Source organism: Polyodon spathula, chromosome 12 (assembly GCF_017654505.1).
Source record: "Polyodon spathula isolate WHYD16114869_AA chromosome 12, ASM1765450v1, whole genome shotgun sequence".
NCBI classification, from domain to species: Eukaryota; Metazoa; Chordata; class Actinopteri; order Acipenseriformes; family Polyodontidae; genus Polyodon; species Polyodon spathula.
This window is the reverse complement of record NC_054545.1, coordinates 32,710,937-32,726,057: the sequence shown is the minus strand read 5'-3', so window position 1 is coordinate 32,726,057 and position 15,121 is coordinate 32,710,937. Positions and strand designations below refer to the sequence as shown.

The following is a 15,121-nucleotide window of genomic DNA, read 5'->3' as shown; positions in this document are numbered from 1 at the left end:
ACTTACAATATCATTCAATTTTTAATTTAGAACCTATGTGTAGTTTATGACTGGTGCAAAGTATCTGAAATGCATCCCGATTCTTACTAGAATATTGGTTTCGTATCTAATATTTACAGCAGTTCAAGGTTTTTAAAATGAATTCAATTGAATATTGAATATCCATTTAAAAACATTTGGCACAAGTGGTGAGATCAAATCTGAGGTATATTACACTCATGTTTATACTGAATTGATAAAAATAAGCGCATTTCTAATCTGTTCTGAGTCAAGTGCCCCTGTGTAGAATCGGCATTTAGAGTATGAGGCTGTTTCTGCGGTTTATCCAGTGAGAATTATTTAGATAAAAGTTCAGGATTGGTGTTCATTTTCAGATACCAAATGCCTATTGGGTCACCAGCTGCAAACCTTTAAAACTTGCCTCTTTTTAAATAAAGCCTAACATACAGCATCTGCTTCCATAAAGGTGTGTGCGTCTCTGAGATGGTCAGTTCTGACCACTTGGGGGTTTGTAGAGTGCATGCAGATGTCAACATTAGGACATGCGTATCAGATGCAAACTGTAATTGAGGAAATGCTTTGACTTGCCTCAGGAATCTCATCTCCTCATCTTTCTTTTCATCGTCTCCAATGATCTTGGAGGTGGTCACGCTGACCTCCACCCCATCCACAACAAACTTCCTGGTCCGTTTCAGGGTCTTGCTGCAAAACTTTGAGTCCTACAATTCAAGCACAGCAAAAAAGGGTATACACCTCGAAATTTAAACATTTGACTCATTATACTGAACATTCATGCATTTCTGTTTTCAGAATATTTTATAAGACAACAGGTTACCAGACATACCAAGAATGTATGTCTTTAATGTATATTATTTAGATTATCAGAACACAACATTAATTGATTCACAATGTATTTATGACTTCTCTCATCATACAAGAACTTACCGGTGGTCCCACTTCAACTGGGGTGATTGTAATAAGAGTTACAGGTTCTTGCTCTAACTCAGTACAATGGCCTACTGTGTGAGTTTCAACTGTTCTTTAACATACATGTAACAGGGCAAGCAGCCCTGCTCCGTATTTATTTTAGAACAGGGTTTCCCCCTCCGCCCTGTACTGTGCTTTGTATTTGTTTATTTATTATTAATATATAAAATGTCAGTGTTTTATTTGGAAAGTGTACTGTTGTTTTTGAATGTTTAAAAACCTCATGGTAATGTGTGGTTGTCAGCTAGTGCGTTGTTAAACTAGCCGGCAGTCACACAATTAATAAACTCGTGCAGATTGTAGCCGAGGGTTAATAGAATAATTACGAACCCCTCGGCCACGGTATTTAAACCCTGAAGTTTTCCCTGCTTGGGGGGGATGTACAGATAGTACGGGAGAGCGGAGAGAGAAGAGAGATAGTCATTTAAAGCGATATAGGAACAGTGAAGGCGATCGCCCAGCCTGACCTATATTTGTTATGGTTTGTGTTCGTGATTTTGGGGAATATAACACTTGGGGGGCAAGGTTCAAAACAAGGATTGTGTTTCTACTGTGTAAATGCTTAGCAACACACATTTTAAAGATTTTGAAAATAATATAATAATAATAATAATAATAATAATAATAATAATAATAATAATAATAATAATAAATCAATAAAAACGTCACGTATTTTCCTTTCACATAATATTGCTAAAGCATCCCAAAATGGTTTTTTTTCATGTTTCTTTCTACCTTTACCCTAATCTCTTCAACTGCCAAACAACCCTGACTCTATCAATCCTAGTGTTGATTTCATCTGGTCAAACAAATTAACAAATGGTGAACAACTTCTAGTCATGAAAAAATGAGCAGCATTAAACAATTGCAAAACACGACAGAAAAAGGCTGGTGACGCCAGTTTATAAACTGCCAGACTGGTCCATCACAATGACTGTATACAAAAGTGATAACAATAGTGAATAGTGGCCAGGACAAAGAAACACTTGAACAAGTTAATGCCGAATTCAGAATTAACTGTGAATTACTATTTTAAAAAAACAAAGAAAAAAGATACATCAGCATTGGGGGGGGGGGGTTTGGGGGGAATGCACTGTTATTGTAAATAAAACTATGGATTTCAGAAAAGCCCTATTACAATATTAAACGCTAAAATCTTTGAGATTTGTCTGTGACACTCCCACACTGGTTTTGCTGGGGAGTAAGGAATTGTTCTGTAGTCTAAAATAACCGTATACAGACCTGGACAGTCAAGCACTACTTTCAGACGAGGAGATCTTTCAAACAGAAGAATGACAAGTAGCTCACCCGCATCGATATTGAGCCAGTCTCCTTGTTCAGAGAAAGATCTCCGGACAGGTTAAGGATCAGATCCATGCTGTCAGAAGCAGACACACTGCCATAGTCAGAATATCGTTTCGACCTGCCATTGGCCACTGGTGTTGAAGAGTCGATGGGTTCTGTCTCCAGCGATTTCTGGAGTGGTTGATCTTTTTCCGCACTTTCGTTCATTTCTGCATCGGGTCTGATCACAGGTATGAGCTGTATCTCCGGTATTGCAGGTGCCGACGGGCTCACTGTGTTGTAGTCGATCTCAGGCAGGGGTTCCTGCGTAGTCTTTGATGGTACTGCAGGCACTGGGGGCTCGGCCTCTGTCCCTGGTCTGGATTTCTCTTCCTCCCCCAGAGTCGGGGTACTTTTGCCATTTTCAGTTCCAGAATCAGAGCTGCTTATCTTTAGAGATTTCTCGCTCTCAGTTTTGTCCGTGTCACTGCTACCAATTCCTTCATCGGAAAGCTTGTCGCTAAGTTTGTCCGACTGGTCCTTGGGTAGAGGTGGGTTGGGGGTCTTGATACAGTCGACTTCTTTAGTCTGCATGGGCTCTGTAGGTTGCTCACCTTCAAAACTGTTCTGGCTTGATTCAGAAGGATCTTTAGCATCTGTACCTAGTGGCTGAAGAATAAACAGTATTCACATGTTATACAATTTAAGTTGGATGATTTAACATGTTGCCTTGTATCTTAAAAAGATCACAGATTATCTAACCAGCAATAACTTGCCACTGTATCTCAAGCACACTCTACTAAAATTCACAATATTTTTCACTTGGAAGTTACTTCAAGTGTTCAATAACTTGACAGTAAAAAGGTAAAGAATGTACTATTAGAATTATAATAATTAAAAGAATAAAATTGTTATTCTACACAATTTTGTCTCACAGCAAGTGTATAAATTGTAATCACATGCATGTCATGCATGGGCAGTGTTTAACTAGATATTACTACATAGCAGTTCACAGATAAGAACCAAATGTTATATTTTAGGCTTTTATGAGTATGAACATACTTGAAAATCTGGCATCTCAGTCTACAGTAAAGATGGCAGTGCTGCCAAAGCACAGAACTCAGAAAAGAAACCTCAAACAGGACACAAAGCTGAAACTGTTCAAAATTTAATCCTCAACTCTAATTCTCAACCGAATGACCCCTGGAAGAAGTCCAGAAATCTACAAACTAAAACCTAATGCTATTGAATCTTCTTATTTTTTGGAGCTAGAGTAACCCAGCATACCACACAAACATCCTTCTGTATTTCTGCAGTCAGAACGGTCTCTGCATTATCCATACAGCCATGCATATTCTAGAGTAAACAGAAACCTTTTTTACCTTTAAGGAAGTACAGTAGATAATAAGAAACACATATATGACTTGCTTTACAAGCACTGTGTTTAATCATTTTAATGGCCTAAAACTACTGTATTGTTTTTTGTTTTTTAATTTTATTTATAAAAAATATAACCCCACCTCTGATTTACACTGAAAATTAAAACTCGATGTAGTAGATAACCTCTTCTCTATGCCAGCCTTGAGTTCAGAAAGCAAGCTTACAAAACCACCATGTGCAAAACATGCACACAGAAAACTATGGATCAACTTTCAAGACTGCAGATGGCACTAGTCCAAACAGAGTCTTTAAGCTAGACGAGATTTTATAACTTTCATTGTGCTGATGGCAATGGGCTAGCGTAACAAGGCAGAATAATTGCAAATCATGCTTGATGTTAGCCTATATAGCTTGGCAGCTGACCTACTTTCTTTTCCCCTGTTCTTCAGCTTGCGCACACACACACACTAACCACTACTGCTGTGGAACCTTGCTACAGCTACCAATACTCTGAGCAGTTAGTACATTTCACCTGTGCTCCCATACAGGTGTGACTGGCCTGCTAGTGTAAACACTGCTGGATTACTGTAGACTAGCTGACTTTCAGTTTCTGACAAATGAAAACAAGATGTTGAAGACTTACAGCTGTCACTTCTGTTACGTCATCGTCTTCTCCTTCCTCCCTGTTGTCCTCAAGTTCCTCCATCACTTCAGCCTTTGCCTCGGCAACCAGCTCCCTCACAGGCTTGTTTGAGTCTACTTTGCAGACAAAGGGGTGCTGCCAGGGCCAAAGAAAAATAATTAAAAAGTTGTACTATCCGTGAAACTCATACATGGTTTACCCTAACAAGCAGACTGCCAATTAGCTTCGACTATGACTTTTGAAACGTGAAATAGGATCCTCTGCTTATTGGAGTGAAAAGTGTTGGATGTCTTATTATCAGTATCTATCATGTATTATTAAAAAGATAATCAACTGCATTTTGTTATTGTCAATTTAATTAAACACAGTGCTTCTATGAGATACGCTATGTGGTAGTTTGCTTCGTATAAAAGACAAGCTGCACAAAAGCTGCAAATCTCTCCTGACCCTGTACACATGGCTTCCTTCAGGAAATCCTGTTGAAATCCACCAAGCACCCTCAGTTGGGATTTTTCCTTGCATGCTGCCTGCACTATTTCCGTAAGTTTACTATCACTTACAGCAATTCAACTTTTGGAATTCTACCAAAAGCTTGCTTTCCAGCTCAGCAAAAATACAGGGTTTGTGCTATTCTAGCAATACCTAGTACTCACATTATATTGCAAATAAGATATATCTTTGTATATAAAAACATTACATAAAACAGCTTAAAACAGTGATTAATGTAATGGCAAATTACAGCTTTGCTCAGGAAGATGAACAGCATGCATGCAATTTAAAGATTTGTAGTTTGTCATCCAATATTGAGCCCACAGGAAAGAGAACAGAATGTGTGAACATTTACTGTGCCTCCACCTAGTAACTGACCTTGACATCAGTATACTGATGAGACAAACAGATGGACCCACAAAATAGGAATCGTTTACCTTAGGGTAGGTTTGGTCTTTACTCTTCCATACAATTTGAAGTTAATTACTGTACTTCAAAATAATAATTTGACATAAGGAATAGATACCTTTTGCTTTGCTAATGGGACCTGTTTATACATGCACACCCAATGGGGTCTGTAATTATAAAAGGAAGGATTGATGTGATAAGCAGATCACATCCTGATGACATTTGAAATCGTTCTAAAAAATGTGAAAATATCAAGTGATAACAGACTGTTTCAGAGAAAATAATGGTCAAAGCTGGCTTTTGAAGCTGTGTTACCTCCAGTAGCTGCTCTGCACTTGGCCGGGACTCAGGGTTCTTATCCAATGACTTCTTAAGGAAATCCTTAAACTCTGGTGTCCTTTAATGCATAATCATTGGCAGAAAACTCAAATCGGGCAAAACAGAACAAAAGCAAGACACTTCAATGGCACATTGTATTCCAAGATTAATCTGTTAGATGGCACCAACAAAGTTCTTAGAATTATGCTTAAGATATTTATTTTGTTAATTTTACTTAGCCTTATCTCAAAAATCTAAACCCATCTCCTTTCCTCTACACATGTTAACAAATACAAACTTGCTAAGCTTCTACGAAAGGAGACTCCATTTTAAATTTCTGTTTTCAATCTTCAGTTTCCTTGCAGTGCTATGTACAGAGGATATGTATGACACTCTAAGTGAACTTGTGTTCATTTCCTTTTTCAAGTCCCCATTTGGTTTGGTTCCCAGAGCTTACCACTTTGAGGGTATGTCAAGAGAGGGTGGATCTGATTTAGCAATCTTCAGCAGGACTCTCATTGGGTTCAGCTCGTGATGTGGGGGCTCAATCTGTGCCATCTCTATCAGCGTGATTCCCAGAGACCAGATATCAGCCTTGTAATCATATGGGGTGTCCTTCATGGTCTCGCACATCACTACCTCCGGAGCCATCCTTGAAACAAACAGCACATTTCTATGTGTTACCCAGACTGGAATCAAGTTTGTATTTATATGAAAACACTCATATCAAACAATATGGCTTTGCTATCTGCCCAGTTTGAAGGCCTTAAGTTGACGAATGGTGGGAGAATTTTCCAGGTTTGAAATATTGTCCGATGCATTCATGATTATTAGATCTTCTGCATTAGAGCAGAAAGGAGGAGAGCGACTTCAAAATGCTGTAAAACAACTGCAGCCCTTCACAACCCCAGTTACAGAGAATATAATCTGTTCTGAACAGAGAGGGCCCAGGAAACCTGGATTCAGTTCTTCAGATCTTAATCTTCCAAGCTGTAAATTACAAAAAAAACGTATAGCATTGTACAAAAAATAAACCAAAGGCTGTATTTGAAAATGTCATAAGACAATACCATGCGCACTGGGGTGTGATGTTTTACTTAAAACAGACATCGTTTTACAGTTCTGAAAGATGTCCATATGGGAACCACCTGCAATGGGCTTTATGATTTCTTTATATATACGTTATTCATTTTAAGGGCTTTTGCTCAACTTCAAAAGAACTCTTTCATCACCAAGTAACTTTGCAAAAAGCCAACCGTACTATAACAGATGAAATAGATTCAGGGGGGGGGGGGGGGAGAAAAAAAAAAAAATTAATGGGCATACCCAAGACCAGGATAGGTTAACTGTTCTTCTGTGTTGAGTGTAGAGCTGTTTCTCACAGACTGCACTATCACTATGTACATGACTCATGACTCCATCTGACGTAATATCCTGCTATGACATATGGCTGAGAAAATCACAGACTGCAGCTAGTCAGATCAAAATCTGAAAAGCTGTAGCCATGCTTCACAAACAGTTTCTCTACTGTATTTTCCATACGGTTATATATGTTATAGAGATATTAGTTTCAAGGGTGGTGCTGATAGTGGTAATGACCACTAATTCCATTGGTCAATAATTAACCTGCATATTGGTCTTTAAAGTCCCAGTTTACACAAGGTTCAATGTCCTGTGCCTCCTCACAGACTGACAGCAATGACACTTACATTCCAGACCGTACTATGGTATTTATGGATTGTCAGTGATTGAAGTCTGAAATGAAGATTAGGCAGGTGGAATTTTCATAAAGCAACTGAACAGAGATGTGGTGCTATCGAAATTTAGAATTGTGTGTGGATTTACAGTAGCCATGCTACATTAAACAAACAAAAAGGACCTATTGCTACCTCTTTTGGTCTATACTATCTTAAGGGGCTGTCGTCTATCCTGCACAGTACTCACCAGTACGGGGTTCCAATGAAAGAGTCTCTTCTCTGCAGTGTCTTGGTGTTCTTTGCGGACACCCCGAAATCCGCTGTCAATTACAAATAAAACAGAACAAATTAACAATTCAATATGGGGCCCAAGGCAGCTATTTTGTTTTTCTCTACTGACCCCTGCCTCACAATACCCCTTTACCTGGGCTAATGCCAAATTCTGTAGCCAGTAGCTCTAAATGTCTCCAATGTTTTTTTTTGTTTTGTGTATTATTCAATTTAAAGAAAGCATTCAACTCACACCAAGTTTCTAGCCCTGGAGATATCCATACAGACTGCCTCTGTAAGTCCACCTGACTGGTCATGCAAAACACACAGAATCCTTACGGAGCCAAGCATTGCTTTTTGTAGACCTGGAATTTTTTTTGTGTTAGTCTTATAAGAACTTTCTATTGAAAATAAGAAGCATTAATTCCAAGCAGGATTTTGTCAAGAATAAACCCTGGAGTAGTAAATGAAATGTTGGCAAGGAGAGCGGTGCAAACAGAACACAGATATAATGGGAATGTGAGCTTGATTGATATCCTCAATGAGAGAAGGAACAAATTCGTAGAACTTCTGGAAAATACTCCAAATGTGTTTTTTTCTGTAAACTAGACCTGCATTTTATAAGATCGCTTAATATGGCTCCAACATATACAACCATCACTGCTCCAATTCAAGTTTTACAGCTGTCTTGTTCGGTATTGTTTTGGTTTATAATACACAATTTGATGACAACAGCATTCACAGATATATGGGTTTAGGGCATCGAAAAGTCCAATTAACACATTAATGATATAATACACTACAAGGATGAAAATGAAAATAATCAAAATAATGAACCAACATGATTGTTTGGGCAGTGCCTGCATTGAAGATAAAAAAGGAATAATAATTAAATTAATTTCCTCTAAAGTTTAATCCGACAGTCATGTGAGTAAATTCCAAAACCCCACCTAGCTCCTAACTGGAAAGACAAAGCTGAACCACCCTGATCTTACACTGCTTGTGGTTTTCCTTGATTGCCAAACTCGGCACAAAAAATATAAATTTGTAATAGTCTATTTTTGGGGTGGTAAAAGCTAAAAAAAAAAAAAAAAAAAAAAGATGATGTTGGAGCATGACTCACACAGAACACACAGCTACATTCTTAATAACCGAAAGCACCCAAGTGACCAAAGAATGCATTCCTGAACAACTGCCGCTCTTCCAATTAGTCATTGGGAGGTACTCCTTTTAACTATAAAAAAAAGCATTTTCTTCCACCATAGTTCAAATTCAGGGCACATTTCAATGCATTTGACTGCAATGGAATACACTGTTGAATGGACATTTTTATTACATTGGCAGCTTCCTGCCCAGAGAGATTTATTTTGTTTGTGTGTACTCTTCTTTTGCCCAACCCCCCCCCCCCCCCCCCACTCAGGCTGGCATTTTTTTTTTTTTTTTTGCTATTATATGAAGCACAATGCGGCCTGTTTTTATTTAAGAATTGAAAGCCCAAAAGATAAAACTCTTTCAAAGATAATATAAAGTATCAGGCAATTTGCTTTTATAAATGTGTGATGCCAAGAGAATAAAACAACTGTATCAGAAACGTCCTTCATTTAGATATTCTATTAATTAATATTTTCCTTTTAAAAAGTTAATTTTAGGGTCCTCCTGGGTATTCAAAGGCACATTTTTATAAACGATCTGAGGTACATCAGCTCTCACCAAGTTTAATGTTTCCATCCTGTGTCAGAAGTATGTTTCCTGCCTTTAAGTCGCGGTGAATGATTTTCATGCTGTGGAGGTAGACCAAAGCTTCTAACATCTGACGACAAACAACCTTAATCTGGGGTTCAGTCAGCCCTCTGTCGAGCTCTGCAGAAATTAGAAGAAAAAATAGCACTATTTCCTTACGTAAAGTTGCAGAAGTCTTTATAAAGTTCAAATGTCTCTTAGGTTGACTACATGCACTTCTGAAGTTTCAATACGTAGAGTAGCAATTACAAAAAAGAAACAACTGTTTCGACTAGATGTCAAAATGCAGGAATATCAGCTGCTAAAGTAACTAAACAGTGCTGTGTATTAGGGTGAGGCAAAATCCACTTGCAAAGTTAGAAATTATTTTGTACGATTTGTATTTGTAAATTAGAAAATATCAAAAAAATCCTTCAACTGCAATTAGATTAGAAAACATCTTTGTCAGTAAATGTATACTGTACAGTCGTGTTTCAGTTTTCAGCAGGTAAAGCATCAGATATTAGGGATTACATCAACATGTTACAGTAACTATTACAGTTATACAAAAAAAAAAAGAAATCTGAATGTTTCTTACCCAGCATTGTGGCATCCACTGCTCCTCCAGGGCAGAACTCAATCATGATCTATAGAAACGAACACAGACTTACTGGGGTCTACTTAATTCATATTTGTGTACAAAGGTTTTGAAAATCACACATGTAACAGTGAGTGACTCTATGTAATGCATTTCTGTCTCTAGAAATATGTAAAATACTGGGGAGGGTCCCATCAAACCATTAAAAAGATTGCCCACAAAGATACATTTAAGAGATTTAAATTTCATTGTGTTAGGACTTAAATGTCTAGGTCGAAAACTAGCCCCAGAAGCTTTGGCCGATTTGTTTCTTAGATAGTTGCACAAGTGAACATACAGAAAAAAAGTCTAAAGCTAAAGGTGAATCTTATTAAAGTTTGGCAACACAGGGAAAGGAGTATTCAATTATTGTTTTCGTTTCTATGGAAAACAAAACAATACACAATGCGGTAATCTCATTTTATAGAGATGGTTTCATTTTTATGAACCCTTGCACAAGGAGAAAGCATGTGACACGTCAACATATCTTCATACCCTGCGACTGTCCATGTTCATAGTACAAGCAGAGGAAAAAAAAAAAAAGAAAAGACATAGGAGGGTCTTTTTAAAAAGTTACAGTAATTTTCTTCTGAGGAAAACGGAACTAAAAATGACAAACTCATACCTTGCACATCTTCTGCTAAACACAGAAACTGAACAAAACTGAACATAAAATCAGTTGAAATACAGAAGCATCTCATAAGGGGAAAAGCACTTCTGATAATGGTTTGTAAACACAAAGTGAAATTTATATATGGAAAATCAGCACATGTGTTTATTTGCATTTTGGTGTACCCAGATTTAAATGTCACAGTTTAGCAATAAGGGTGTCTGCTAAGAAATAAATAATAATAAGAAGAAAAAAATAGAAATGTATTCTATTTGCACTGCTGGTTTAGGTAGGCAAGGAAGGGTTAATTGCCTCCCCTGCCAAATCAATTGACATATAGAATGTGCCTGAACCCGAATGAATGACTGACAAGCAATCAAGCACAGGCACAGCTGCTTTAAAAAAAAAAAAAAAGAGGAGGCAGGAACCTCTCAGTCAAGGCTGAGTTGTTCAGGGGAGGAACAGAAGTGAAAATAGATAGAAAAAACAATTGCTACTCGTGCTGGATTAGAACCAGCACAATACTTGTTCATTTGTCGTGGTTTACCTTTTTTTCTGGCCAGCGTGCCTTTTCGTTTTATGTATTGTGGAGTGTTTTGTTTTGTTTCAATATTTTGTTTGTAATCAAAGAAAAACGAGTGCATTTGCAACTCGCCCCCTAGTACCTTGCTGTGCGTGTTTACTTCCTGGTCTGTGACATCACCATTCGACCACCCTGTCCACAGTGCTGTATGCATCAATACCAAAAGGTCAAAATGGGAATCATAGAACATATGAATTCCATATATGAAAGTTTATGAGATAAGCAATTGAAAAAGCACATTTTTTAAACAAATACATGCAAATTCTCCCTAAGGGGATGCTAAAAGGACTGTTTAAGCATACTGCGAAAGGTGTAAAGTCACTCCAATGCAGTAGCCCAAAGTCTCTTGAATTAGATTACTCTGAGGTATCAAACGGTTTGGTTGCTTGCATGCAATGTCTGTACTGTAGTGAAAGCTTGATATATTCACACTGAAGAATGTCTAGGGCAGACACATTCAGCCACTGAAACAGCCTGATTTAGTTCCAAACTGTTTTTACTTTTCACTGTAAAATATCTTGTGGGAAATTAAACTGTATAGAAAATTGTTTATTTGGGGGGGGGGGGGGGGGGGGGGGGTGGCCTTGAAGCTGCCAAGTAATTATGTTCACTAAGATTTAACAAACACATGTAAATCACAAACAGTCCTAAACAAGGGTATTTCTTGAAAGTAAAAAAATAACAATAAATCAAAACAATAGTCCAGTTGTAGCAGTCCACACCCCTTTTAGAAGTACAGATGCCTTCACAGATTCCAGGATAGACATGGTCAGGCCTGCATTGTGTAGAAGTTTGGCCAATGCTGCAAATTGTTTGTTTGTTTTTTTGTTTATTCATACAAGCCATGTTACTGCACATGCTCTCAAACAGTATGTAATCCTTTAGCCTACAGGTCATAGCTGAAGGGAGTCGAAGACCAATTTGTATTCTCCCAGTACTATTTATAACATGCATATGGTAAAAATAAACCAAGCAGGATAAAGCTACTTAATGTTTTGCTGTATTTCAGCTGGTGCTGCATTTTGGAACACCTCTAAACTTAGTGCATTTACAGTCGCACGTTTTAGTTGTATGCAGGCGCATAGATACAGTAGTTATTCTCAATAGTGTTAATCTCTGGTTGAATATCTCAGAAGTTTAAACTTGTACAAACATGTACACATGTGGACAGCAACATGAAGCTGCATACAGGTACATATCAATATATTCAAGTTACTGGATATATGACACAAACAAGAATGTGTGTCCCTGGTCAAACGAAGACAAGATAAGGGAGAATATTAACAAATGATCTCCTGAGTTTCACATGTTAGCTGTCAGTATCTTGAAACAGTTGGTCACTGTGATCTATACACAAGAGTACAGTGCATCAAAACATGCATCATTTCATGAAATGGTTCCCACAATATAGTCATAAATAGCCAAGCTGCTGTTAGTTCAGTAAAACATGTCTGATAAAAACAATAATCTAAAACTTCACCATATATTAGACAATACTGAGGTTGCCTTGGGGTGTGTTGCACTGAAACTTACATTAGGAGATTTATGCACATAAATCCCTTTGGTTAAAAAGGTCTCTTGAAAGTTACTGTCAATCAAATTAAAATCAAGAAAGGGCTTCAAAGGGCAGGACCTGAGACTGCCTGGAAACGGAGTGCCTTGGTGCTGTTCAACTGATGTCTGCATGCCGTGCTCTGTAAAGTGGGACAGACCCCCTACCCCCACAGTATTATAGCTCAATGGGATAGGAGGTACAGGGAATTGGCATGAGTTTTTATTTAAACTAGACCTTTTTAAAATGTCAGTTTCAGTAAGTTGCATGTGCTTTTATACAGAGTGGGGGGAAACTATGCACTGCAGGGCAATGCAACTAGGCAGGTAGCAGCAGTAGACTAAGGGGGGGCAGTGCGGATTGTTGTATGGTTGGTAGCTTGTGCCATAGGGAAATGGGACAGCGTGTATACAGCTGTAACCAGCATGTGACGCCACAATGGCTTGCATCCTGGAAAGCAGCAATAGCACAACACTGCATGGGCGTCATGGCCCACGGTTTGCATATTCTTCTGGTAGTCTTGTGTCTAACGTTGCTGCCTGTCCAGCCTCACTGATCTGAAGTGCAATATTTTTTTTTTCTAGTATATCTGTGAACAGGTCGTAAATAATATATATTTTTGCACTTTTTATTTAGCATTCAACACATTGCCCCAGAAAAAAATGAAATACCTCAATAAGGGTTAAACCTGACATGCAAGAAGTTTTCTCACCAAAAGAATGTTCTTTTTTGGTGTCCAGTATTTGCTTATTTCCTGTTTGTTTTTGGTTTTTTTTGGTTTTGGTTCTGAATCATGTTGAGGATGAAAAGTTCAAAAAGGTTACTCATTCAAAACTTATTCAGCCTTAGTTCTGCAGTCAGATTCTTTTCACGAGACATACGAGCAATTCTCTTGAGAAAGACATTATTGTACTAGGTGCACTGTATATTGTATTTTTAGACAAATCATGACCAAAAAGTACAAACAAAGCAATGTTACAAATTACAGCTCCTGTAATTTGGAATAAACCCAGCTGACCATTAACATGTGTAATTAAGCAAAGGTGAGGTCTCTTTATTTCAGCATAAATCTTACATTTGCCAACATTTTAATGAGCAAAATCATAGGCCAACTACATTTCTATTGTTATAAAAAGCTATACATTGCTTAAAAAACACCCTTCCAATTACTTTAAAGTAAATGTTTTACTGCAATGTTAATGTTTTGTTGGTTGGTGCCTGGCCTTTGAGCTGAAGACGAATTCATTCTTTCTTTTTATTCTGTAGGTCAAGGACCTGTTTGAGCTTTGAAAACTAATTTCAATCCAAAACGTTTATTATTGTTACTTTGGACAGGCATTCTGTCACTCTTTGTACCTCTAAAGCAGAGAATAAACCTTACAAGGATTGCATGCTATATAACAGCATACCAAGGTCATAGCATTGCATGGTGTTCTATGTTGTTTTTAAGGGTAGTGTGGAAGAGGTGTGGGTTAATAAGAGTCCATAAAAGAGGTGTACATTATTAAAAGTATGCCAAGCAGCTCAGTCATGTGTTTCACACAGGGCGTGTGTTATTTTACAAAGATTGCTGTAAGATAACCATACGTATTTAACAGCTAGGTACACAACAGAGTGTTAAAATACGATCATCAAATGCAGCAGGGAAGGACACAAACCTATTCAATCATCAAATTGTGTTTACTGTTAAGGACTGTTCGAGATTAGTTGGACTCTTGTAAATACTTCAGATAAACCCCAGTGAGTAATGGCTAAATCACATCAGGTATGCTTCCGAATCAAAGTAGTAAATTCCAAGCCTAACTTTGAACTTGATGCCGACATACAGAACAGCATTTTTTCTGATTCAAACTGCGGCTAGTAACGTTCCTGGGACTACATTTTACAGTAAATACCAGTGTAGATTTGGCACAGGTTCAGTAATGTAAACACAGACTGAATGAATGGGATAAACACAGGACATGTCAGTTTCATTAGGAACATGAAACTCGAAGCAGCTGTTTTTTTATTTTTTATTTTTTTTAAACAAAAAGACAATGCTGCAGTAAGGGGTCACTTTGAACAACCCGCACGGAAAGACACTGGACAAACTGGACTTTATTAGAGCATTTTACAGCTCTGGTACACCTGTCTAGTTTTCCTAGGATTACCCCTAGAAACAGGTGGCTGCTGCAATCAAGGCGATTGCTGGTTTAATAAATCCAGAGGTGGCTGTCCCCTAAGCAACATTACTACTATTACTATTAATCATATGTTCGTTTTCCATAGGATAGGTGTCACAATAATATATCTATTTGTTACACAAAACACAAGTGCCTGTTTACAATTATTTATTTTATAGATGTGTCTAAATTTCACATGTTTGGAGCTGTGAAGCAAGTTGTTAGATTTTAACTCTGATTGCCTCACCCTAAAACAGGATCCATGGTTGCAAAAAAACATATTTTACCTTGCTGAGGTAGCCAAGCTCGTATAATCATAAATGTCAGAGTCCTAAGGGTGCACCTGATATACTTGTTAAAACAGCATTCCACTCCAGATTGA

General features: G+C 37.8%; 1 protein-coding gene across 1 annotated transcript in view; it reads right to left on the bottom strand.

Annotated features, from left to right (window-relative positions):
* stk10 (serine/threonine kinase 10) overlaps window positions 1-15,121 on the bottom strand; it is a 41,513-nt gene that overhangs the window by 9,626 nt on the left and 16,766 nt on the right. Inside the window, exons 3-10 of the mRNA XM_041265699.1 lie at window positions 9,794-9,842; window positions 9,187-9,336; window positions 7,454-7,526; window positions 5,967-6,161; window positions 5,507-5,588; window positions 4,295-4,429; window positions 2,296-2,940; window positions 589-719 (exon numbers count right to left, since the gene is read on the bottom strand). Of these exons, the coding sequence (XP_041121633.1) occupies window positions 589-719; window positions 2,296-2,940; window positions 4,295-4,429; window positions 5,507-5,588; window positions 5,967-6,161; window positions 7,454-7,526; window positions 9,187-9,336; window positions 9,794-9,842 (1,460 nt within the window). The remainder of the gene's footprint in view (window positions 1-588; window positions 720-2,295; window positions 2,941-4,294; window positions 4,430-5,506; window positions 5,589-5,966; window positions 6,162-7,453; window positions 7,527-9,186; window positions 9,337-9,793; window positions 9,843-15,121) is intronic.